The 25,653-nt window shown below is 43.6% G+C and overlaps 1 protein-coding gene across 3 annotated transcripts in view; it reads right to left on the reverse strand.

The window, feature by feature from the left end:
* LOC120049659 (receptor-type tyrosine-protein phosphatase delta-like) overlaps window positions 1-25,653 on the reverse strand; it is a 225,566-nt gene that overhangs the window by 35,803 nt on the left and 164,110 nt on the right. Inside the window, exons 12-24 of one of the 3 annotated variants that reach the window (XM_038995997.1) lie at window positions 25,316-25,509; window positions 22,055-22,081; window positions 21,273-21,390; window positions 19,763-20,350; window positions 19,203-19,303; window positions 17,694-17,950; window positions 16,369-16,462; window positions 10,684-10,893; window positions 9,082-9,242; window positions 5,676-5,687; window positions 3,680-3,792; window positions 1,581-1,622; window positions 926-1,023 (exon numbers count right to left, since the gene is read on the reverse strand). In XM_038995997.1, the coding sequence (XP_038851925.1) occupies window positions 926-1,023; window positions 1,581-1,622; window positions 3,680-3,792; window positions 5,676-5,687; window positions 9,082-9,242; window positions 10,684-10,893; window positions 16,369-16,462; window positions 17,694-17,950; window positions 19,203-19,303; window positions 19,763-20,350; window positions 21,273-21,390; window positions 22,055-22,081; window positions 25,316-25,509 (2,015 nt within the window). The remainder of the gene's footprint in view (window positions 1-925; window positions 1,024-1,580; window positions 1,623-3,679; window positions 3,793-5,675; window positions 5,688-9,081; window positions 9,243-10,683; window positions 10,894-16,368; window positions 16,463-17,693; window positions 17,951-19,202; window positions 19,304-19,762; window positions 20,351-21,272; window positions 21,391-22,054; window positions 22,082-25,315; window positions 25,510-25,653) is intronic. The other 2 variants (XM_038995996.1, XM_038995998.1) reach the window with 2 other exon arrangements.

Below are 25,653 nucleotides of genomic sequence, written 5' to 3' on the forward strand. Positions count from 1 at the left end.
AAACGGGGGAGATTTATTGGGCTTTAAAGGTATTTAATTCCCCATTTGTGAAGTGGCTGCCGAGAGTGATGAGTGTGTGAGGGGTGGGGAAAACCTGGTGACAGTAACTTTACTTTTGGCCCCTGACATTCTGCTCCAATCAATCAAACCCACTAGGTTTCATTGTCTGATGAAATCACAGAAAAAGGATTATGTTTTTGTGAACGCACTGAACCAAAGACAACTCCAGCCTCCACTTCCCTTCTCCCTCCCCGGTCGAAGATGAGACTTTGGCGAATCCTGGCTGACGAGTCACCTCACCTTGTCTGCGGTCTAATGAGTTTACGGTGCGTTGGTGAGATACTGACCTTTTCCGAGCTGCGTTCATATTAAATGCCAAAATGATTACAGTTCAGAGATACGGCGGCGGGGGGATGACGGTCCTTTCAATCAAGCCTGCTGTCACTGGATGAATGTTTCGTTTTCACTTTGCATGGGGCAGATTGGAAGGATTGGGGATTTGGGTTTGCCGGGTGTGACCGGTGAACAGGTTCTCCACGGGAAGCCATCTTCACTTTTTTCCCCGTATGCCAGCTGCCATGTGAGGACTGGCTTTGCTGAACGGTAGGGTGTCAGGGCTGTGACACTTTTGTAATGACTGGATTAAAGGGTTCCGGAAAAATAACATTACATGGCGAGACTTGAGGCTTAAATAAACTCCATGACACATTACACAATGAGTGACAATGAGTGACACAATGAGTTTAGAGGGCAGCCAGCCTCTCTCTTGTACACATGAGCCTAAACTGTTGGGGTTGCATACGCTATGGCATCTTAGTTCATCGAAAAACAGTCATCTTTCTCCGATAACATCTCCAATCTGACCTAAATATGCAAACAAGTAGGACACAAACAGATAGGAAACATACTAAAGCCTCATGTTTACCTCATATTCCTGTGAAAACTTCAGGTTGTCGTTGGCTTTCAATCGCTCCAGATGATCGGCCAGGTCCAAAATGGGGATTGGTGGGTGGTTGGCCATGCCTATCAATCAAACGGACAAGAGGTCAGTCGCCAGGGGTAAGGGGTTGCTACCACAGTTACAACCAGTGAATCATTAGAAAAGCAGCATGTGTGTAAGAGGTGGAAGTGATCGTTGTTAGGCCAGTTTTTCACTCAAAGCAGTGGCATGCTCATAGGAAGATATGACAGGAAAGGAAGCCAATGACAATTAATGAAGCACACTTCACTTCCTGTAACACTTCCTATTGTGAGAGAAGAATGTTATTTACGCCGAAGAGACCGGCGAGAGTTAACATGACGCAAGACACAAAGAAATGCACAAACAAACCAAACGACAACGAAACTAATCAAAAGGTTAGGCCGAAATGTTGTCTGCTTTGATGACTGGGGGTGTCATTTTTTAACTCTGCCTCCTGCGATAGGTGACATGGCAATGGGTAACGTGTGGATTAGATGGGGGTGAGATTGACTACAAGCCTATGTAGAAAGGAGGAAGACAGCGGGATGGGAAAAAACCCGTAACAAAACAAAAGAGAGAAAAGAAGAATGTGACGAATGCATAAACAAGACCAACTAACTTGACAAATGGAAGTTACTGGGGTAACTAGGGTCACCTGAACCTGCGGAGGAAACGGTGGTATAAATAAAATGTTGCAGACGATTGTAGCAATGTGATGATTATTTTGTTTTAGGGCTAGAAACAGTTGGGGAAGGGGTCTCAGGGAAACTAAAGTTCTACATTGTATCATCTAAAATGTCCCATTGATCAGTTAGTACCGCACACATTGACATGCTAGAAGCTAGCCTACGCCACAATACGTAAATCAGGGGGAAAGAAATTAAAACACTCAACAAAACAGAGCAGAAGAGGCAATTCAAAGACACTGAAGAACCGAGTCAAGCGATCACACAATCCTATAATGAAATCCATTCTGACCATCAGATATCATACAAAGCCTGCAGGCAGGAAGTTTCAGCTTGCATAAAAACTTTAGTGGACTTTACTTTGACAAGGTAGAACTGACATTGTTAAATGTAAATAGTGTTAGCACTTCAGGGTTCGTGACGGCAGTGTCCGCACAAAGGGCTGTCACCGTGTCCCAGATAGCTGAGGTTTCATAATAGCCGGGACACAGGCGCCGTTTTGCCCACTCTCCCGTCTGAGACAGGTGTCTGTCAGTGGTCTTTTCATCTACCCTGATAACACAAGTAGCCATTAGCTAAAGGAAAAAACGGGGCCTATTTTCTCGTGTGCTCTCACTCACGCTCTCTCTCTCTCTCTCTCTCCGGAGGGTGTTTCTATCGGCCTCTACCGCTCAAGACTCATTTTCAGCCGCCGGTTGACAATGGAACAATCGTTCGCCGAGTGGCGTCATGCACACATCAAGCGTCCTCAGAATGGAGATGTGCATTGAGGAGCAGCGACGTGCGAGAGGGATGAAAAGAGGGAGGGAGTGAGGGAGGGAAGAGAAACGCGGTATAATGTAGCACCAATCAGCGTTGGAGAGGAAGCTATAAAAGAGGGAGACAAAGATGTTTGGACCTCTCCAGCAAGTCGAGAGACACTTTGAGAGGCTCTTTGGAAAATGAGAAGGGTGTGTGAGACTAATCAAGATGGTTGTAGAGGATTCCGGAATAGTTCCAGAATGGGGAAAGTGTGGAGGTTTAGCTCACTCTGAACTCGGCTTCTCAAAGTGGAAACTGAGAGGGGGGGAAAAGGCCCCCTCTTGCCAAGTTTGTAATTGCCAGTAATGGATATAAGGTCATTGAGAGTAGGGGTTTCATAAATATTCATAGTCTTTATAATTTATTCCTCTTTCATACGAGCTGACCTGAAAAATATGGCTTTAACATTCCAACATTCTTAGCAGTACCCGAACACCTGTCATACTGCTCTCACTACCAAGTTGAGCGTGTCTCTTCACTCAAAAAAGGTAGCTGGGAGAGAATACATTGGCTCTCCTCTGGACAAATAGACTGTGACGGCCATCTTTTCCCCCTCGGTGACAAAAAGGGTCCCTTGACCAGGCAGCTCAGGCATGACAGATGTTCACCTCGCCGCAGAAGGTCAAAAGGGAGGGGACGTTTGTGTTCACAGCTTGTCACTGGCCCGCTCTTCCCTCCACTGGCCTAATACAGGATGTAATATGGTATTATGACACTGTCATAGTATTGTAGTCTTCAACTCACCTCTAACTTTGACTTCCAACATGCTAAGCTGTCACTCTGAGGAGACTAGTGTTAGCTTGGCAAAGGCCGCACAGACAGATGATGTTAACTGCCATGAAAGTGTTAGTCTTACACCTCATTCTCCAGCATCTCCCTCTCTCTCATTTTTGAGAGTGTGTTTTTTCTCTGCCACCTGTCCATTTTCCACACTTTGAACATTGACCCCACAGAATGTTCTAGTCACAAGAACTCCGTGAGAAGTGTTGGTTTAGCATTTAGGAGATCACATTCACACACTCCCCCAATGATAACTAACCTCATTCACAATTTGATCAATTACATTAATTCCGCTCCTTTAAGTCAGGTAAAGATTAGTAACTACATTCATCTTATTTTGACTTTAAAAAGTAATTGACTTAATTGGATCTAAGAAGCCCTGCAGTGGTTGGTGTGATTGATGTTTGCTTTCACAATGGGTGAGATGGAAGTGATGGGCGTGAGCCCTTACCAGGCGTTTGGAAGTTGATGCGTCGAAGCTCCACAGGGTCGGTGGGGTTATGAGACAGCATCTCCTTACTGTTGGGCAGACTTCCCTTTCGAGCTTCGGATTCTGCCCTTTTCCTGTGGGGAAAAAACATGTAAAACATCAATACTGTTATTTCAGCTTTTTTTAAACATTTTAAGTTATATCATTTATTTGGTGCATTTTCCTTCCCTGTTGAAGATATTCCCTTACATTAATATAATCAAATGTATGCATTTTACATATACAATATAATGTCTTAATGATGAATCACATCAGATGTTCCAGGATAGTTCAAGTCCTCCTTTAATCCGACAGATTGTGTTATCTTTAGTATACGTGGGGATGAATGCTACTTTTAGTGGGACATATATCGTAATGTTCATAAATGCTTATCAGATTAACAATTCTAGAGGCAGAAAGTTAAAGCCCGGTGATTAACTTCAGTGCATCTTTAATTCCTTCCGACAATAAGAACGGAGTTTAAATAATTTCACATCATGCTTATAAGAAGATATCGAGGTGCCATATGTATTCAGACCTAAGATTAACCTACACGGAAGATGGAGATTTCATCAATGAACTATAATCTGTTTAAATAGGGGATTTAATACTTTTTACCACTTGCAATCGTTACCAAAGAGCTTTGACAAAGGGATCTGCCCAAAGACTCAATACATTTGATCTGTGTAACGAAAAGTGTACAGAGTACAAGGGGGACTATCACTCTACTACAAGTGACCTTTTAAATAGTTCATCATCATTTGACTTCTGACCTCCAACCTCTTCTAGTCAGGGCTAAGTAAAATCACTGGCCTGTGACCTTTGCATTATATGGGAAGCAATGAGGCTTGTGTAAACAGCCTTGGGGATCAATGGTGTAATGGTCAGGAACAACAACAAAAGACGAAATGGGTCGTGCGAGGTCGATACCGCCCTCTGAGGTCATCGTTGCATGCGTTTTAACACATGCAGACGGGACCATACAGAATGACTCAAGCCTCCATATGATTTGCTACATTTGGTGGAGAATACGGGCAACAACAAAAAAAGGCTGAAAATGATAGACTCTGTGTTCAGATGTACCCATGCTATGTCTAACATTGTGAGAGTGTGGTAAATCTACCTTAACTAGAACCTACAATGTAATAGCCATCTAGCGAATGTAATGTAATAGCCATCTAGCAAATGTAAAATGCAATGCAATGATTGGGGAGTAGTTGTGCGGGGAAAGATGGAAAAATGCTGTTAAAGTGCTTTCCTGGCCAGTGAGTACATTTGGCTGTGACGTCATACTGTTGAAGAAATATATCTATTTTTGATATATTATTGGCATTCAATGTTCATGCCAACTAGCATTTTTAGAATTAAGGAGAAAGTGAGGGGGAGCAGTCAAGGCATTGTAATGCATGCAGGTCTGTTCTAGGCAGAAAAGTAAGTTGTCTCTTGGGGACAAATGGTGTTGGAATCTAAGAAACAGGGATTTCTAGCGGTTGTGTTCATCAGGAAATGACCCCGTCGTATTGAGACAGACAGGACAATCAGACGTGTTGGTGAGATGGCTCAGTATTCAGTGAATATCAAGATGAGGACATTACAATGTGTCAACTCTAATGACGAGGTAGGTTCTCGTCAAATGGGAATAATATCAAATATATTGATGTTTTAATGTAATGTAGGGCGAGAGTAACGAAAGCAATGAAAGATCACTTAAAATCTTTAAGATGAACTGTCCTGGCTGATCAAATATACGGTGTCAATTCAAATACAAGCATTTGGCACTTGGGTCTGAATTCAATCAATGCAAACAGCTGACTTTTGAAAGAGCGTTGGATTTGCACAGCAGCGGAAAACCGCTTCCTGCAATGATTGAACTCTGTCCAACAAGATAGAATGTAGGAAATGTCGTCAAAGGGATACTAAAGGGTTGAGGTGGGGGTTGTTGTGGTATTGTCAGCATATCACATCCTTTCGCTCTTACCTGTCTGGTTTGCTGCTCCATTCGTAAGCAGGGAAAAGAAAGCATGACAGGACGTTAGCTGGCACGACAACATGACCCGTCGCTATGACGACTGAATAATCTTGACAACAGTATCACGCCCCATAGGCTGAAGTTGAAGTATAGCATTCATATTTTATACTGTAATGTACCATTTCCTGTTGAACAAGTGGAAATACATGTGTCTAACTACAAAAAATAACAATCGTATCTCAATGTTGATTGGCGTGCAAGATTAGCATTGCTTCGCTACTGACACCACGCTCAATTATTCCCCTTTGGTTATTTGTTGTTTCAAATACTATAATTTCATCACAGGTGCAATCCAAAGATATATCTCTTTTTTTGGGGGGGGGGGGGGGGGGCACAAATAATGTGCCTGCATGAAGCATTGAAGAAACTCCATAGAAAAACCTAGATAATATCATTTGAGTTTATGGCCTTTCCCCTTACCCGTCGTAAAAAAAAGCCACTTATCTTCGTTGTGATCTGTTCTGGAACACAGGGAACCATGACCTTCAGCTCAGATTAACATAAAACATTTTATGATCTGTATCCAAGTGTGGATGTAGGTGTGCATCTTCCTGTGACTGATTTATACAGTTCATCAGCGATGCTGTGTTGCTATGATCTTGTCCTTTCCCTTGCCTCAACACACACAGTAATGTTGTCATTTTCTCTTCACACAGGGCACCAATTCTATCACATTGATCTTGACAAGTGATATATCTCCTGGTTATGGACCGGAAAGTCCCGACACGCTGGTGACATTGACTTGGTCATTGTTGTGCAAATCTGCCTGGGCACAAACAGAAAACAGAGAAGCCTCCCCCTGCCCTCTATGTTAATTCCATGCCCGAAAGTTAGTTCAATACTCTTCTCGGGTGCCTCTGACATTGCCCGTCCAACATGGAAGCCCTGGGACAACCAAACAGTCACACACGCCTAACAATTTAAGGTAAATAGCCATAAGACTCAATGATGTTGGATTGGTATTGGTATTTTTAATGTTGGATTGATGTTGGTATATTTAATGAATATCTATGCATTCAGGGATACTTTGCATGTTCTTGTGTGGTGTTGAGTGGACAACATACCTATTGATAGACTGACTATAAGCCCAGATTCACCAAAGTCTTCTCTCAAGACTGATTCTCTCAGTAATGCGTTAATATGCTCTACAGTGTAATTCAATGTGGATGCTATGGAGACTGCTCCACGTGGCCCAAAGCAGTATTCACTCAAGGTTGAAAATAGACAAGGGAGAAGCTAGGATAGAGAGAGATGTGTCCTTGTGAAGCACCAGGGCAACAAGGGGTCAACCAAGCAAGCCAGGAGCTTGGTTCTCTTGTGTGTGTATGTGTGTGTGTGTGGGGGTGGGGGGGGGTTCAGAGGTGGCCTTAGGGCCTGTTCTAAAGCAGCATTCGCATGCACTGACACGTAGCAGATACTCTGAGCACTCCCCTCCTACGCCTAAATGATGAGCGGTGACAGCAAACGGCCAGCTTCTGCTCTGCCGGGGTTCCAGAACAAGAGATGCTCAGATCCTTTCTCTGTGTGTGTGTGTGTGTGTGTGTGTGTGTGTGTGTGTGTGTGTGTGTGTGTGTGTGTGTGTGTACAGTGCCCTGCAAAAGTATTCATCCCCCTTGGCATTTTTTGTATTTTGTTACATTACAACCTGTAATTTAATTGGATTTTTATTAGGATTTAATGTAATAGGCAAATTGTTTCAAAAAATTCAATATATATTTTTTTTACGGAAAAGTGGTGCATGCATATGTGTTCAACCCCTTTGCTATGAAGCCCCTAAATAAAATCTGGTGCAACCAATTACCAATTAAGTCACATAATTAGTTAAATAAAGTCCACCTGTGTGCAATCTAAGTGTCACATGATCTGTCACATGATCTCAGTATATATACACCTGTTCTGAAAGGCCCCAGAGTCTGCAACACCACTAAGCAAGGCGCACCACCAAGCAAGCGACACCACGAAGACCAAGGAGCTCTCCAAACAGGTCAGAGACAAAGTTGTGGAGAAGTACAGATCAGGGTTGGGTTCTAAAAAAATACCCACAATTTTGAACATCCCATGAGGCACCATTAAATCCATTATTAAAAAATGTAAAGTATATGGCACCATAACAAACCTGCCAAAAGAGGGCCACCCACCAAAACCCATGGACCAGGCAAGGAGGGCATTAATCAGAGAGGCAACAAAGAGACCAAAGATAACCCTGAAGGAGCTGCAAAGCTCCACAGCGGAGATAGGAGTATCTGTCCATAGACCCACTTTATTAAGCCGTACACGCCACAGAGCTGGGTTTTACGGAAGAGTGGCCAGAAAAAAAGCCATTGCTTAAAGAAAAAAAATGAGCAAACACATTTGGTGTTTGCCTAAAGGCATGTGAGAGACTAAAATTGAGCTTTTTGGCCATCAAGGAAAACGCTATGTCTGGCGCAAACCCAACACCTCTCATCACCCGAGAACACCATGGTGGGAGCATCATGCTTTGGGGATGTTTTTCCATCGGCAGGGACTGGGAAACTGGTCAAAATTGAAGGAATGATGGATGGCGCTAAATACAGGGAAAATCTTGAGGGAAACCTGTTTCAGTCTTCCAGAGAGTTGAGACTGGGACGGAGGTTCACCTTCCAGCAGGACAATGACCCTAAGCATACTGCTAAGGCAACACTTGAGTGGTTAAAGGGGAAACATTTAAATGTCTTGGAATGGCCTAGTCAAAGCCCAGACCTCAATCCAATTGAGAATCTGTGGTATGACTTAAAGATTGCTGTACACCAGCAGGAACCCATCCAACTTGAAGGAGCTGGAGCAGTTTTGCCTTGAAGAATGGGCAAAATCCCAGTGGCTAGATGTGCCAAGCTTATAGAGACATACCCCAAGAGACTGGTAGCTGTATTGCTGCAAAAAGTTGCTCTACAAAGTATTGACTTTGGGGGGGTGAATAGTTACGCACGCTCACGTTTTCTGTTTTTTTTGTCTTATTTCTTGTTTGTTTCACAATAAATAATATGTGCTAGGCATGTTGTGTAAATCAAATGATACAAACCTCCCAAAAATCCATTTAAATACCAGATTGTAAGGCAACAAAATAGGAAAAATGCCAAGGGGGTGAATACTTTCGCAAGCCACTGTATGTGTTTGATTGAGAGTGCTTGTGTACATGTAAATGTGTGTGTGTGTGATTGAAAGTGCATGGTATATGTGTGTGTGTGCGCCTGTGCGTGTGATTGAGCGTGTATCTTTTCTGAAAGGTAGACTGTGTGTGACAGTGTATTTGAATGTACTTAATGTGTCTCTACCTCTCTCACCTTCGTGTGTGTGTGTGTGTGTGTGTGTGTGTGTGTCTTTCTCCAGTCCTTACCTCTTGTACAGGAGGATGGCGATGACGATGCAGATGATGAAGACAACAGCGAGCACTGGGCCCACCACCCAGATAAGTCCCTCCTCCTCGTCAATGATTGGCTGGGGGTCGAGGTCAGCTGACACAAGAGGGTCAGAGTAGGGGCTTGTGGCATACATGGTCTGGGAAGGAGAGGAAGGGGAGTGGTATTAGTCATCACCCTGTAACTTTGTTAAGGCTCTCAGACTACAGATTACATGAGAGAGGCATTAAACCACATGTGTAACTACTAGTGGGATCATTTATTTAAAAAACAAACATTTAATAGGCTAGTAACTACATGTAAGTAGAATACAGCAGAGTAGAGGACGAACTTGGGAAATTATTTGAGCACCACAATGCAGTTACCCAAGTTGTGCAGAATAGGATAGGAAATACTTTTGGCTGACTCCAATGCCACTATTCCTCTGCCTACCGTGACTTTGAAAACACATTTTGTGATCCCAGTTCAGACTAGGTTCCTTATCATTCCTCAACATAAAATGATCTCCTCCTCTACAGTGTCTAGAAAAACAACCTGCACTCTCTCACATCTCTATCCTCACAGAGGAACTCCGATCAATAGAACTCAGCCCTTCTGTGAGGCCACTGAAAGTTTCCAAGTTCAAAAGTTTCCAACTTTCATCTTAGAACACGTAGATTCGGTCAGTCTGACTTTCACAAAGACATTGGGACAACCTGTATGTGACGTCTAGGCCACCATTAGCCGATTCAAAGTTATTGTGTCAATGCTAATTTACGAATTCACCTCTCCAAATGATATGGGTATGTGGTAATACTGTGTCTCTAATATCTCTCATTTCTGCGCTGAATGAGTTCCGTCACGTCATTCTGAGGGGAACGAAATAAAGACTGTGGCTTTGGGGCAAAGAAAAATCAGTGCTGTGGTGGATAAATTGGAGATTCCCTCCCATTTTGTCAGCCTACCCGCCTGCCATTATCCTCCTCCTTTACCTGTAGTCAGGACTGGCGGAGTCCAAGACAGACTGCCGTAAAACCTCCCAGCTCATCAAATCCATCATTCTTCCACGTTTAGTCAACTAATCATGCCCCTTTCTCCTTTGACTCACACACACACACACACACACACACACACACACACACACACACACACACACACACACACACTAGCTGCAGTGGAGGAGATAAAGGCATTCGCCCGTAGGCGAGCAATTAAAGAGGAGTCCCGTTATAGAGATATTCCTGCGATTGGCAGGAGCCTCTGTGGAATTTCCCCTCTGCAGTAGCAGACTCCGTTCTTTGCCGTGGCCCTTTTTCAGAGACCGGAGCTCAAAAGGACTCGACGTAACGCATCCATCCAAGGGAGGTGCCCCCTGCCAAGACACAGTGGATTTGGGTCTTTGACGTTTAACATGCAACTTTAAGCATGAAGGCGAAAGATCCCTGGCAAAGGAAATCGCCAGAGGGCCGACTGTAGTGCCTGTTTGAACTAATTCCTTTATGGAGTGGGGTGTCTTAAGAGAAGAGAAACAAAGGAAGAGGGAGAGAGAGAGAGAGAGAAGAGGTTTCTAAGAAAAAAAGAATAAAAAGGCATATACTTACATTTTCAGAGATATCGAGGACAGCAAGCACAAAGAAGATGTACTCTTGGCCGTTGGCGAGCTGCTTGTTTTCAAAGTCACCATAGATCTTGGTGTCTCCCAGAGTGAAGTCGGTGGGAAGGTCTTTGAAGTAGGCAGCGATGTAGGCTTTGGGCTCAGCTTGCCTCCGGAAGCGAAGGCCTCGGCTTGTTCGGTTAATCTCTTTCAGCAGCTAAAAGTGAAGAGTAGAAATGATGCAGACAGTCGATAAAAAGGAACAAAGACAGTTGTTTTACTGTCGCACAAACGTGGACACAAACACACACACACAGATCAAATCTGTGTTACATCCCTCCTGATTACAAAAGCTCAAACTACTGATTGCAACGGAAGAGGAAATATTACCATTTGGATTTCATTTGTCTTACACGGCAAGGATTTTCGACATGTGTGGATTTACCTAAATGAGATTCTAGAATAATCATTAGTACTGTCAAACATTTCAAAAGGATTTTAAGTAATCAAAAATCAGATTTATTTAAGAAAGGAGACAATGTTTTGATGTTCCAGTGGCTCTGCCGTTTCTGTGTGTGTGTGTTTGTGAGTGTACACGTGTGTGTATGTGCATGCATGTGTGTGTATTGTGTTCCTGACTGGCTCAGGGTGAAATCCTTGGCCCTTGTGTCACAACACATTTTTATTTTTGGCTCCATTGGCGATAAAAAGAGGACAAGGGCTAAAGTGCTAAAGCATTGCATAACTTTGAAGAAAAGAGAGGCAAATATGTTGTAAACTGACTAATAAGGATATATTACGTTGCTATATTCCTCAGATACCAGAACCATCACAATTGCATGATGGCTTATAGTCACTGGAATGCACTTATTTTAATTGTATTTTAGCGAATACCCTATGGCATGCTAAACAACAAGGGTTAATATAGGTGGGGTTACTCATTGAAAGTGCTAAGAGCACCAACTGTACTATGTTTGATTTAACTTCTTATGGCTGCAGGGGCAGTATTGAGTAGCTTGGATGAAAAGGTGCCCAGAGGTTCCCAGAGTAAACTGCTTGCTCCTCAGTCCCAGTTGCTAATATATGCATATTAGTATTAGCATTGGATAGAAAACAGTCTGACGTTTCTAAAACTGTTTGAATGATGTCTGTGAGGATACCAGAACTCATTTGGCAGGCAAAAACCTGAGAAAAAAATCCAACCAGGAAGTGGGAAATCTGAGGTTTGTAGGTTTTCAACTCATCGCCTATCGAATACACAGTGGGATATGGGTCAGTTTGCACTTCCTACGGCTTCCACTAGATGTCAACAGTCTGTAGAACCTTGTCTGATGCTTCTACTGTGAAGTGGGGCCGAATGAGAGAGGAATGAGTCAGGTCTATCATGACCTGAACATGCTCTGACCATGCGCGTTCACATGAGGGAGCTCTGTTCCATCGCACTTCTGAAGACAATGGAATTCTCCGGTTGGAACTTTATTGAAGATTTATGTTAAAAACATCCTAAAGATTGATTCAATACATCGTTTGACATGTTTCTACTGACTGTTCCGGAACTTTTTGACATTTCGTCTGCTTTTAGTGAACGCGCTTCCTGACTTTGGATTTGTTTACCAAACACGCTAACAAAAATAGCTATTTGGACATAAATGATGGACATTACCGAACAAAACTAACATTTCTTGTGGAAGTGGGAGTCCTGGGAGTGCATTCCGACGAAGATCAGCAAAGGTAAGTAAAGATTTATAATGCTATTTATAACTTTTGTTGACTCCACAATTTGGCGGGTAACTGTATGGCTTCCTTTTGTGGCTGAACGCTGTTCTCAGATTATTGAATATTGTGCTTTTGCCGTAAAGCTTTTTTAAAATCTGACACAGCGGTTGCATTAAGAACAAGTGTATCTTTAATTCTATGTAAAACATGTATCTTTCATCAAAGTTTATGATGAGTATTTCTGTTATTTGATGTGGCTCTGCAATTTCTCCGGATATTTTGGAGGCATTTTTGAACATGGCGCCAATGTAAGCTGAGGTTTTTGGATATAAATATGAACTTTATCGAACAAAACATATATGTATTGTGTAACATGAAGTCCTATGAGTGTCATCTGATGAAGATCATCAAAGGTTAGTGATTAATTTTATCTCTATTTCTGCTTTTTGTGACTCCTGTCTTTGGCTGGAAAAATGGCTGTGTTTTTCTCTGATTTTGCAGTGACCTATCATAATCGTTTGTGGTGCTTTTGCTGTAAAGCCTTTTTGAAATCAGACACTGTGGTGGGATTAACACGAAGTGTATCTTTAAAATGGTGTGAAATACTTGTATGCTTGAGGAATTTTAATTATGAGATTTCTGTTGTTTGAATTTGGCCCCCTGCACTTTCACTGGCTGTTGTCATATCGATCCCGTTAACGGGATTGCAGCCATAAGAAGTTTTTAACCGACCTGCAAGACCAGGTGTGTTGAATTTAGGCAATCACTTAACCGATTAATTAGCTCAGTTGGTCTGGTGAGGTGCCTAGTTGGAACAAAATCCTGCAGTACCTGCAGCACTCCAGGAACAGGGTTGCCTACCCCTGGCCTCAAGGTATCACTTAAACAACAATGCAATGGTGTTCTGTTCCTTGCTCAGCATGGGTAATTACACACACACACACACACACACACACACACACACACACACACACACACACACACACACACACACCGCCACTCCCATTATGTAATTGGCCAGTAGCCTTACGCAACATCCAAATCAAAATACAGGGGTGAGTCCCCAAGGCGACTGCATTGTATCATAACAGAAAAATGCTGCTTCAGCATATTCGAACCAGTCTAACCCCCTCTCCACCCCCCCGTCTCCCCCACGTCTCAAATTGCATTGTTGCTCTGCACTAATAGGACGACCTGTCATTATTTACCAACTAGCAACACCAGGCAACCTGGACAGAATGTGAATTAGGTCACACTTTTACAATGGCAGTGTGATTGCTTCCGCACAAAAAATGCAGAACTTGGCTTGCTCTTATGGGAAAGTGTAATGGTATGCAGTTCTACGCTCAAGTGTTATTGCTATAGGCTACAAGATAACGCTGATTCATGCCCAATGAAAACTGACATAAATAAGTGATTAAGGGAATGTATGTAAGGGTTTCATGTCTGCTTGACTTCCCGAAATGAACACATCGTATCAACGTGAGCCAAGCCAGCTACTCGGTCAGAACTCTAACTCCATATCTCTCTCTCTCTCTGGAGTGTGTGTGCGCCTGTCAAGTGTCTGCACTGGCTTTGGCACATGGGCGGGTGGCACTGTCCGATAATGTATTCAATCATCTCCCATGTCAACAGTGCTAAATCCAACCGCCCTTGGGAAAAGTTGTGAAAAGGTGAGAGCCCGATATTGACCAACAAATCAATTCTGACGGGAGGGGGCGACTTTTGGGTAATCGTTCAAGGCGTGACACATCAGCCAAAATCGGCAGATGAGACTCAGCGAGACAACAGCATGGCTACCCAGACTATTTGCATTGCCCCTCCTCTTTTACACTGCTGGTACTCTCTTTTGTTATCATCTATGCATAGTCATTTTAATAACTCTACCTACATGTACATATTTCCTCTGCCGAATACAACAGGTGTAGAACTTACAGTGAAATGCTTACTTACGAGCCCCTAACCAACAATGCAGTTTAAAAAAATATGGATAAGAATAAGAAATAAAAGTAACAAGTAATTAAAGAGCAGCAGTAAAATAACAATAGCGAGACTATATACAGGGGCGTACCAGTACAGAGTCAATGTGACGGGGGCACCGGTTAGTTGAGGTAATATGTACATGTAGGTAGAGTTATTAAAGTGACTATGCATAGATGGTAACAACAGAGAGTAGCAGCGGTGTAAAAGGGGGGCAAGGCAAATAGTCTGGGTAGCCAATTGATTAGATGTTCAGGAGTCTTATGGCTTGGGGGTAGAAGCTGTTTAGAAGTCTCTTGGACCTAGACTTAGCGCTGCGGTACCGCTTGCCGTGTGGTAGCAGAGAGAACAGTCTATGACTAGGGTGGCTGGAGTCTTTGACAATTTTTAGGGCCTTCCTCTGACACCGCCTGGTATAGAGGTCCTGGATGGCAGGAAGCTTGGCCCTGGGCCGTTCGCACTACCCTCTGTAGTGCCTTGCGGTCGGAGGCCGAACAGTTGCCATACCAGGCAGTGATGCAACCAGTCAGGATGCTCTCGATGGTGCAGCTGCAGAACCTTTTGAGGATCTGAGGACCCATGCCAAATCTTTTCAGTCTCCTGAGGGAGAAAAGGTTTTGCCGTGCCCTCTTCATGACTGTCTTGGTGTGCTTGGACCATGTTAGTTTGTTGGTGATGTGGACACCAAGGAACTTGAAGAGCTCAACCTGCTTCACTGCAGCCCCATCGATGAGAATGGGGGCATGCTCGGTCCTCTTTTTCCTGTAGTCCACAATCATCTCCTTTGTCTTGATCACGTTGAGAGAGGTTGTTGTCCTGGCACCACATGGCCAGGTCTCTGACCTCCTCCCTATAGGCTGTCTCGTCATTATCGGTGATCAGGCCTACCTCTGTTGTGTCATCGGCAAACTTAATGATATGGATGGAGTCCTGCCTGGCTGTGCAGTCATGAGTGAACAGGGAGTACAGGAGGGGACTGAGCACGCACCCCTGAGGGGCCCCTGTGTTGAGGATCAGCGTGGCCAATGTGTTGTTACCTACCCTTACCACCTGGGGGCGGCTCGTCAGGAAGTCCAGGATCCAGTTGCAGAGGGAAGTGTTTAGTCCCAGGGTCCTTAGCTTATTGATGAGCTTTGAGGGCACTATGGTGTTGAACGCTGAGCTGTCCAAAGACACTTCTGGAAGCGCTATCTGGAGACCCACTTACTGCAATTCATTGAATGCCATCCATAGTATCTTATGAGTGCTAGGAATGTTTCACGTGTTAGGCAGGTGAAGGCCATTAACATAGCTGAGAGACGGTCTATATGCGTTTGACGCATCACAGAGAGCATGCACACTTTACGGTTTGACGGCAAAATCCTTACGTAAGCTTTCTCCACTAATGTACCTGAGCATACACAGTGCATGAAAGCTTCTCAAATACCTAGACCGGCTAAATATAAATGTTGTCAAGTACTTTTGTGCATAACCAATGTGATACCTCTCCCTTGAATAAGGACAGACACAGAGGCCTGATGCAGCTCTTCAAGGTAATTTCAGTTGAGAGGGAGAGAGGAGGTGGGAAGGGGGGGGGGGGGGGGAGTTGCAGTGCACTTGATGACTACTCCATGTTCTACCTCATTTCCATATGAATAATGCTCTCTGCAGCTATTTGCATCAATCAACGAGCCCTGTCCCCAGGTTTCCCCACCCCCATCCTCTCCTATCTGTAGAGTTAAGAGCCAAGTTCTTCCTACCACCTTTCTTTTTAGTAAGACTTGAGAGAGCGATGAGACCTAGGCAGTCTCTACTGGATTTGGGTTGAAGTTAATTCCATTGTAATTCACTCAGTATTGAGTCGTCATTGTGAATAAGAATTTGTTCTTAACTGACTTGCCTAGTTAAAAAAAAAATATAATAATATTGTGAATCCACAACAGGAATCGAATGGTAATGTCTAATAAGGACCTTTTGGAATCTGTATTAATTTCTTGGACTATTTCGTGGTACCTACCTCTTCTAGGTTCATCTCATCTGGACTGTCCCAGGGTTTGTGGAACTTTCCTGTGCGCTGTTTCTTCAGAGGCACCACCACTATGTAGTATCCCCTAGAAAATGAGAGGGGAAAGAAAGAAAACAACACAAGCTTTTCAAGGTCATTGTCAGTTCACTCGACAATACGTTTACAATGCACCATTTTTACATGGTCACATGCTGAGTCTAGACAAAACAAACCAAGATCACAGCATTCCGCTTCAGACACAACAATGTTTAGTCTCCATGGGGACCATAACAAGTCTTTTTGTTGAGGAGCATCCTACTAATCCTGTAGGTGTAATAGGGTAGGAGGTGTTGAGGACAAGAGACAAAAGCAACAAATGATTGCGACATTAGAGAGTTACGCTATACCGTTATCATTCCATTAAGAGTTGGTTTTCTTCCATGTTTGTCTTTTAATTGAAGCATGATCAGAAAAACCGGGCACACTGTCACACCTCGCTGAAGACTCCGTGGGCTAATTAGCAGCCCTTCGCAAGGGAGAGAAGAGGAGCTGGAATTAGAGGGATTTTCATCCCTCCATCGGGCGGCAAGAGAGATAATAGCCTCTGCCAGACTTTTTTTGAGGGCTTCTCCTGGCTGGGCACAGTGCTAGCTAGCTTTAGCCAGGAAGGCAGTGTGGCAGGCTAATGGGAAGCTAATTAGCTTAAGCTCTGGCATGGGGGAGAGTGGGCCCGAGTGCATCCAGCAAGATCAAAACCCGAAATGGGTTTGAAATGCCAGTCTACAATTGGATCTGCATGTTGGCCTTTTGACAACCCAGAGCTTATTTGGAAAGTCAGGGAGAGACATTACAAGACTTAATACTGGGGAGTGGGATAAATTGGATGGGAGAATTCATGGTGTCATCCTCTCTGTGTTGAGGAAGGGAGAACAAGAGGAACAGGCTTGATACAATGCAATGAATGTAAAATACAGAGTACAATTCTAAAGAAAGCAATGAAGGTCAGTGCTGATATTCTGACCTTTCAAACCCTGTCAAACAAACAAAGTGGTGAGAAATCTGTGAAAAATCTTGTCCCTTCCAGTTATTAGGTGCAACTATACAGATAACGTAACAGCAATGTGAGTGACATTGAGCAATAAGGAGAAATAAGCTTTAATGGTATCATGCTGATATAATTGAACCAAAAGATGAGCTGAAAGTAAATAAACAGATTAGGTCAGCCACCGAGACACATTAATTAAGTGCAATCAAATTAGGCTAAATAGCCAGCTCTGTAAGTACAAGTCTGCAATTAGCGATTAGCGTTAGCATTAGTTTTAATCCCCGCCACTCACCTGACTTTCTCTGAAGTCTGGACTGAGGGTAGTTCTACAGTGACTTTGCCGTCCAAGTTGGTCTTGCCAATCAGGTAGGGCTTGGTGCGCAGGATGTCAGGGGCGGTCATGGTGGAGACGCGGTGCTGGAGACCCCCAGCGCTGTTGCCCCGGTTGGTTAGCAGGAAGGAGTACTGTGTCTCGGGCTGTAGACCCGTGATCAGCTTCTGAGTGAGCTTGCCGTCCACCTCCACGCTCTGGCCGTCATCATAAAGGATCTGGATGTGCGATGGAAGGAAAGGGTGTGTGAATGTTGAGGATATGCACTAATTCGACACTTGAGGTCTGTTTAGTCAGGGACATGTCTGAACTTCTGCTCAATACGGTAGCTGGTTAAGATATTTATAGGTAAGTGATAATCAACGAAGGGCTATACATTCTATGTAAAATAATGAATGACGTGGAAGGTGTGTTCCACGACCTGCTAGCGGAGTTGAACTAACCTTCCACGGAGTTGGAATATTTTCCAGAGAACACATACAGCCCCGAGTTGATTGTCCCTTTTATACCATGGCTATAATTGAACACATTTGTCGCTAGACATGCGTTAATTTGCAGGTAGAAATCAGTTCAAAATCCACTGAAGTAGCTAGGAAGTTTACTAGATACACTATATATACAAAAGTATGTGGACACCCCTTAAAATTTGTGGATTTGGCTATTTCAGCCACACCCGTTGCTGACAGGTATATAAAATCGAGCACACAGCTATGCTATTTTTGGCAGTAGAATGACCTTACTGAAGAGCCCAGTGACTTTCAACGTGGCACCGTCATAGAATGCCACCTTTCCAACAAGTCAGTTCATCAAGTTTCTGCCCTGCTAAAGCTGCCCCGGTCAACTGTAAGTGTTGTTATTTTGAAGTGGAAATGTTTAGGAGCAACAATGGCTCAACCATGAAGTGGTAGGCCACACAAGCTCACAGAATGGGCCGAGTGCTGAAGCACGTAGAGCTCAAAAATCGTCTGTCCTCGGTTGCAACACTCACTACCGAGTTCCAAACCGCCTCTGGAAGCAAAGTTAGCACAAGAACTGCACAGTGCCAACAGCCCCAATGCATAGTGCCATCTGTAAAGTTTGGTGGAGGAGGAATAATGGTCTGGGGCTGTTTTTCAACACCATCGAACCCCTTTGGGAAGATGTGGAACACCGACTGCGAGCCAGGCCATGATTTTTGAATGAGATGTTCGACGAGCAGGTATCCACATACTTTTGGTCATGTAGTGAAGCTACAGTAGTTGCCTTGCTAACCAAACAAACAGACCTGCTAGTTTAGATAACCAAACCAATCAGTCCTAGCTTGCTATTATGAAAATCGAATTCAACAATGCCAATAATGTTTTTAATTCAACTTTTGCTTACAGGAAATAATGCACACTCTAGAATGCCCTTTAAGCCAATCAGAAACAAGTAATATTTTCTGGATTGCTGTCCTCAAACATTGTTGACTAAAATACGAAAAGCTCTTACTGTGAAGGGCTGAGCTGCATTATAGTTGTCTGGGATCTCCCAGGTGAGGAGCACAGCTGTCTTCATGGCAGCTTTCACATGAAAATTTTTTGCAAACACTGCTGAAAGAAAGGGGGAGCAGATGATTTAGACACGAAACAAACAACCCTCTCTAATGGATTCCAGAGCAACAAACCTCTTACCTGAACATGTTTCCCGTTACAACCAGTCTGAAACCAGCACTAGAGTGGTCTTAGCAGGGCTACAATACTCCCATCTTACCTTAGCTTACTTTTATCTTACCTTTTAATTAACAGCAGCTCTTTAACCTAATGGCTCACCTTTGGCTTGAATGACAAGACATAGGACACATATACTTACTCCACCTGTTCATGATATCTTTCTTTCTTATGGGGTGGGAGGGCTATGTATACATACAGATGATTTTAAAACAATCCTGAGATTGGATGAATCTGTTTGTTCTTCTGCCACTATGGCTTGACGAGGTGGTTGCTGTTGGTGGTGGCTGTGGGGTGAAGTTGGATTGGTGGGCGGGAGGTTGAATTGGGGTGGGGTCCTACCTTGATCCAAGGGCTGTGTCCTGAACTGGACACTTGGGCTATAGGGGCCAGAGCCTTTGCTGGTGAAGGCACACATTTTGATATCGTAAGTGGTGTCTGCCTTGAGGCTGTCAAGGGTGACGGTGGACTCCGGGGCGGTGATGAAGAGTTCCGAGGGGCTCCGAGGGCTGTTGATGTCCTTGTACTGCAGGGCGTACTTCGCGATAACGCCGTTGCGCTCCGCCAGTAACAGTGGATTCCAGCTCACCTGAATGGTGGTGGTAGTGCCGCCCTCGGCTACAATGCTTTGTGGGAAGCCGCTAGGCATATCTTCAGGGGTGCTGATTTCTTTGACCGTCTCCTCGCCGAAGCCCACCTTGTTACGGGCGGACAAGCGGAAGGTGTATGATGCCCCCTTGTGGATCTCTTTGGTGGTGTAGTGGTTCTCACGCTCTGGGAACTCAATGATGGTCAGAGGGTCGACATCTTTGCGGCCGAAGCGGAGGCGGTAGCCCTGCAGGGGGCCGTGGATTAAAGCCGGGGGGTGCCATTGGAGGAGGGCAGTGCCCATATTGGTGGGGCTGACCATGAGTCGTGGTTTTTCAGGTACTAAGAGAAGAGCAGTGACAAAACACAATTTTTAATACAAATACCATGCAAAGAAACCATTCAAACTGCCATAGCATTTTAAAAGGAATATCCAACGGACATTATGACAATTATGAGAGGATGATGACATCCCAAAACAACCCAAGCCATAATACATGACAGCAAAATCTGATCTCCTTTCCTACTCAGCGTAAAGGGTTGTCATTGCCTGATGCTGTTATGACTTCATGAGTAGTCTTACCCAACCAAGGGAGCAGTAGATAGCTAACACCCTGTTTGCATAAATGCTAATGCTGTTTGCTTTGATACCTAACCAATATGGCATACCTGTGAAGCCTTTACTGAGTGAAGGCTCCTATCCCCCCACCCCACACCAACACACACACACACACACACACACACACACACACACACACACACACACACACACTAGCCATTTGTATCTGTACGCCGGTGGAGGCAGGTGGAAGGCTTTACAGACAAGATTAGACGACAGCGCAATTATATGTCAAACACACACAGCAAAGTATTTCTGAATTGCCATTTGGATTGTGTCATGCCTCTCTCTCAAAAGAAACCAATGAGAGCAGAACAGACTGTCGGGCTGCCATTAATTCGGAAGTATTTTTCTTCCCCTATTTCCCCACCTGATTTTTCCATTAGTTCCTTAACCCCTGTGAGCATTCCAATGTCAAAGCGGCGGCTGAGCGGAATTACAATTGTTGTCATAATTGAGGTGGCAATTAGCCGCATTCACACTTTAATAGCCATGGGGGGAAAGGTCGATTAGCATTTTTTTTTGCTTCCTTTCACTGGATGCAATTTTCACAGCTCTCTACAGCACAAATGCATTTTGGGATGATCACAGGGTACATTAGCAGAGGGACAGGGGGAGATTTGTCAGTGATGACAGTTTCCTTACCTGCGCCAGTGGTGGTGATCAGCTTGGCCTTGCTGCGAGCTCCGTCTCCCTTTGTCGTGTAGGCTGCCACGGCAACTGAGTACATAGTCTCAGCCTGCAGCTCTGTGATGACCATTTCCTGTAGATTAGAATAATAGGGATTTTTTAGAACTCTTGCTAGGGATTGTGCCTCAATTTGGGCATTTTTGCAGGGTGGAGGTCATATTTTTGTACATGCATTTATGCTGTAATTAATTCAGAGGACATTATCTCACAGATATCAGCTCACTAATTAGTGAATGACTGGCAATGAACATGGTTGGTACAAAGCTGTCCTGCCACTATGTAGTCCACCATCCTTTGCTCAATGCATATGATCCTTGGCTCCATGCTAACAATCTGGACTGGTGAACGTGTCAGCATAGGTCACTCCATGCATTGAAAAGGCAAGGGTGTAAGTAGTGCAGTACCAATGGTAACATAGAGTATTATCTTTTTGAAACTAGGTCCCCTTTCGAAAATGTTGTTTATTATATTCAACACCGCTAAGCATTCATGAATAGCCTTGTAATGTTGGCCATGTATTTCTGTTAGTCAAGCCATTCCATATCAATTTACAAGTAGAAAACAAGCAGTATGTTTTTCTCTTTTTGTCTTAGCTGGATTCAGAACAGTTAGGAGGTAATGTGAGGTTCAATACAGTCAAAACCATGCGAAGGTCAGGAACAGAGGAGACACAGAGCATGCAGGGGAACGAAGGGGGAACGGGATTAACTCTGTATTAGGTCTCTGTATCTACTCACATGTTCAGTTGAATCATCATATTCCCACTGATTAAGATGTGAGAGAGAGGAAAGAGGAAATACAAAACAAAGGCTAAGTACAGAGTCAGTGGTCACTAGTGAGATAGTAGAGTAGAGAGAGCAGTAGAGGAGAAGCCACAGACAAGAAACATATACTGACGGATGATTTTACCCCTAAGAGATGTCATTCACTGAACACCAATAAGTTATTGATTATGTCAGTTCCATTGCACTTAAGGATGTGTGATTCATCACATTTCAATTAATGCCCCTACAGTGCTTTCGGAAACTATTCAGAACCCTTCCCTTTTTCCACATTTTGTTATGTTACAGATTTATTCTGAAATTGATTAAATTATTATATATATTTTTTTACACACAATACCCCATAATGACATAGCGAAAACAGGTTTTTAGACATTATTGACGAAAAATAAATAAATATTAATTTACGTAAGTATTCAGACTCTTTGCTATGAGACTCCGAAATTGAGCTCAGGTATATCCTGTTTCCATTGATCATCCTTGAGATGTTTCTACAACTTGATTGGAGTCCACCTGTGGTAAATTGAATTGGTTGGACATGATTTGGAAAGGCACACACCTGTCTATATAAGGTCCCACAGTCAAAGGAATTGTCCGTAGAGCCCCGAGACAGGATTGTATCGAGGCAAAGATCTAGGGAAGGGTACCAAAAAATGTCTGCAGCATTGAAGGTCCCCAAGAACACAGTGGCCTCCATCATTCTTAAATGGAAGAAGTTTGGATCCGCCAATACTCTTCCTAGAGCTGGCCGCCTGGCCAAACTGAGCAATCGGGGGAGAATGGTTACTCTGACAGAGCTCTGAATGCCACGTGTCACGTCTGGAGGAAACCTGGCACCATCCCTACGGTGAAGCACGGTGGTGGCAGCGTCATGCTGCCCAGCCAGAGCCCGGACTTGAACCCGATCAAACATCTCTGAAGAGACCTGAAAATAGCTGTGCATCAACGCTCCCCATCCAACCTGACAGAGCTTGAGAGGATATGCCGAGAAGAATGGGAGAAACTCCCCAAATGCAGGTTTGTAGCATCATACCCAAGAAGACTCAAGGCTGTAATTGCTGCCAAAGGTGCATCAACAAAGTACTGAATAAATGCTATGAATACTTATGTACAGTGCCTTGCACCCCCTTGGTGTTTTTCCTATTTTGTTGCATGACAACCTGTAATTTAAATTGATTTTTATATGGATATCATGTAATGGACATTCACAAAATAATCCAAATTGGTGAAGTGAATGAAAAAAATAACTTGTTTTAAAAAATAAATAAATAAAAACGGAAAAGTGGTTTGTGCACATGTTTTCACCCCCTTTGCTATGAAGCCCCTAAATACGATCTGGTGCTACCAATTACCTTCAGAAGTCACATAATTAGTTAAATAAAGTCCACCTGTGTGTAATCTAAGTGTCACATGATCTGTCACATGATCTCAGTATATATACACGTGTTCTGAAAGGCCCCAGAGTCTGCAACACCACTAAGCAAGGGGCACCACCAAGCAAGCAGCACCATGAACACCAAGGAGCTCTCTAAACCGGTCAGGGACAAAGTTGTGGAGAAGTACAGATCAGGGTTGGGTTATAAAAAAATATCAGAAACGTTGAACATCTCACAGAGCACCATTAAATCCATTATTACATTTTTTTAAGAATATGGCATCACAACAAACCTGCCAAGAGAGGACCGCCCACCAAAACTCACGGACCAGGCAAGGAGGGCATTGATCAGAGAGGCAACAAGGAGACCAAAGATAACCCTGAAGGAGCTGCAAAGCTTGGAAATTGGAGCGGAGATTGGAGTATCTGTCCATAGATCCACTTTAAGCCGTACACTCCACAGAGCTGGGCTTTACAGAAGAGTGGCCAGAAAAAAAGCCATTGCTTAAAGAAAAAAATAAGCAAACACGTTTGGTGTTCGCCAAAAGGCATGTGAGAGACTCCCCAAACATATGGAAGAAGGGATTCTGGTCAGATGAGACTAAAAATGAGCTTTTTGGCCATCAAGGAAAACGCTATGTCTGGCACAAACCCAACACCTCTCATCACCCTGAGAACACCAGTTTTTCATCGGCATGAACTGGGAAACTGGTCAGAATTGAAGGAATGATGGATGGCGATAAATACAGGGAAAATCTTGATGGAAACCTGTTTCAGTCTTCCAGAGATTTGAGACTGGGTTGGAGGTTCACCTTCTAGCAGGACAATGACCCTAAGCATACTGCTAAAGCAACACTCGAGTGGATTAAGGGGAAACATTTAAATGTCTTGGAATGGCCTAGTCAAAGCCCAGACCTCAATCCAATTGAGAATCTGTGGTATGACTTAAAGATTGCTGTACAACAGCAGGAACCCATCCAACTTGAAGTAGCTGGAGCAGTTTTGCCTTGAAGAATGGGCAAAATCCCAGTGGCTAGATGTGCCAAGCTTATAGAGACATATCCCAAGAGACTTGCAGCTGTAATTGCTGCAAAAGGTGGCTCTACAAAGTATTGACTTTGGGGGTGAAAAGTTCTGTTTTTTTGTTTGTTTCACAATTAAAAATATTTTGCATCTTCAAAGTGGTAAGCATGTTGTGTAAATCAAATGATACAAACCCCCCAAAAATCATTTTAATTCCAGGTTGTAAGGCAACAAATTATGAAAAATACCAAGGAGTGAATATTTTCGCATGGCATTGTAGTTGTGATATTTTTTATTTTTTTATTTCATTCGTAAACATTAAAAAAAAAATGTTTTTGCTTTGTCATTATGGGATATTGTGTTCAGTTGATGTGGGGGGAAAAAAACAATTTAAACCATTTTAAAATTAGGCTATAATGTAACAAAATTTGGAAAAAGTCAAGGGGTCTGAATACTTTCCGAATGCACTGTAGTTCCTGTGATTGTCTCCACTAGATAATGAGAGTAACAGATGGTGACTCCCATACTGCGTAGGTCTATTCCTATAAATGCACACCAATGTATGAATGTGTATCTATCATATATTTACTCAATGGGTGACTCAGTTTCAAAGATCCTGAGAAACTAATTGGTGTCATCAGGATTAAACCATATCGTAAAAACGTGTGGTTTTAACAACACTTTATACGGCTTAGTAGTGTATCCTTGTATTTTCACTGGCAGGTGTGACTCTTATGCTCTGTCCTTGTGTCAGAGAACTTCTCAAGGTGAGAGAACCTGCGAGTTTTGGGCGGAAGGCGGAGGATGAGGGTGCTTACCTGCGCATCGTCAATCAAGATGTCCTTGATGGCTGGCTGTCCCATGGGCTCCCCATTAACCATCCTGACATAGTGCACCTGGTACCCTCGGATCTGCCCGTGCTGCTTGATGGGCATCGGCGAGCGCCAGATGACTTTTATTGACGTGGAGTTGACAGTCTCCACCTCGACTTTACGAGGCGGGCCGCTGGGAACTGGAGGAACACCATGGGATAAAAGAAAGAATGTCAAGATTATAGAGAACCCCTTCTCCCCTTTGAATTTCTGGCCAACTCCAAAGAGCAAAATGCTGGGGTGAAAAAATCTACAAAAGGGGAGCATACGGCAACAAGCACTGT

The sequence above is a fragment of the Salvelinus namaycush genome, chromosome 6, assembly GCF_016432855.1.
Source record: "Salvelinus namaycush isolate Seneca chromosome 6, SaNama_1.0, whole genome shotgun sequence".
Lineage (NCBI taxonomy): Eukaryota > Metazoa > Chordata > Actinopteri > Salmoniformes > Salmonidae > Salvelinus > Salvelinus namaycush.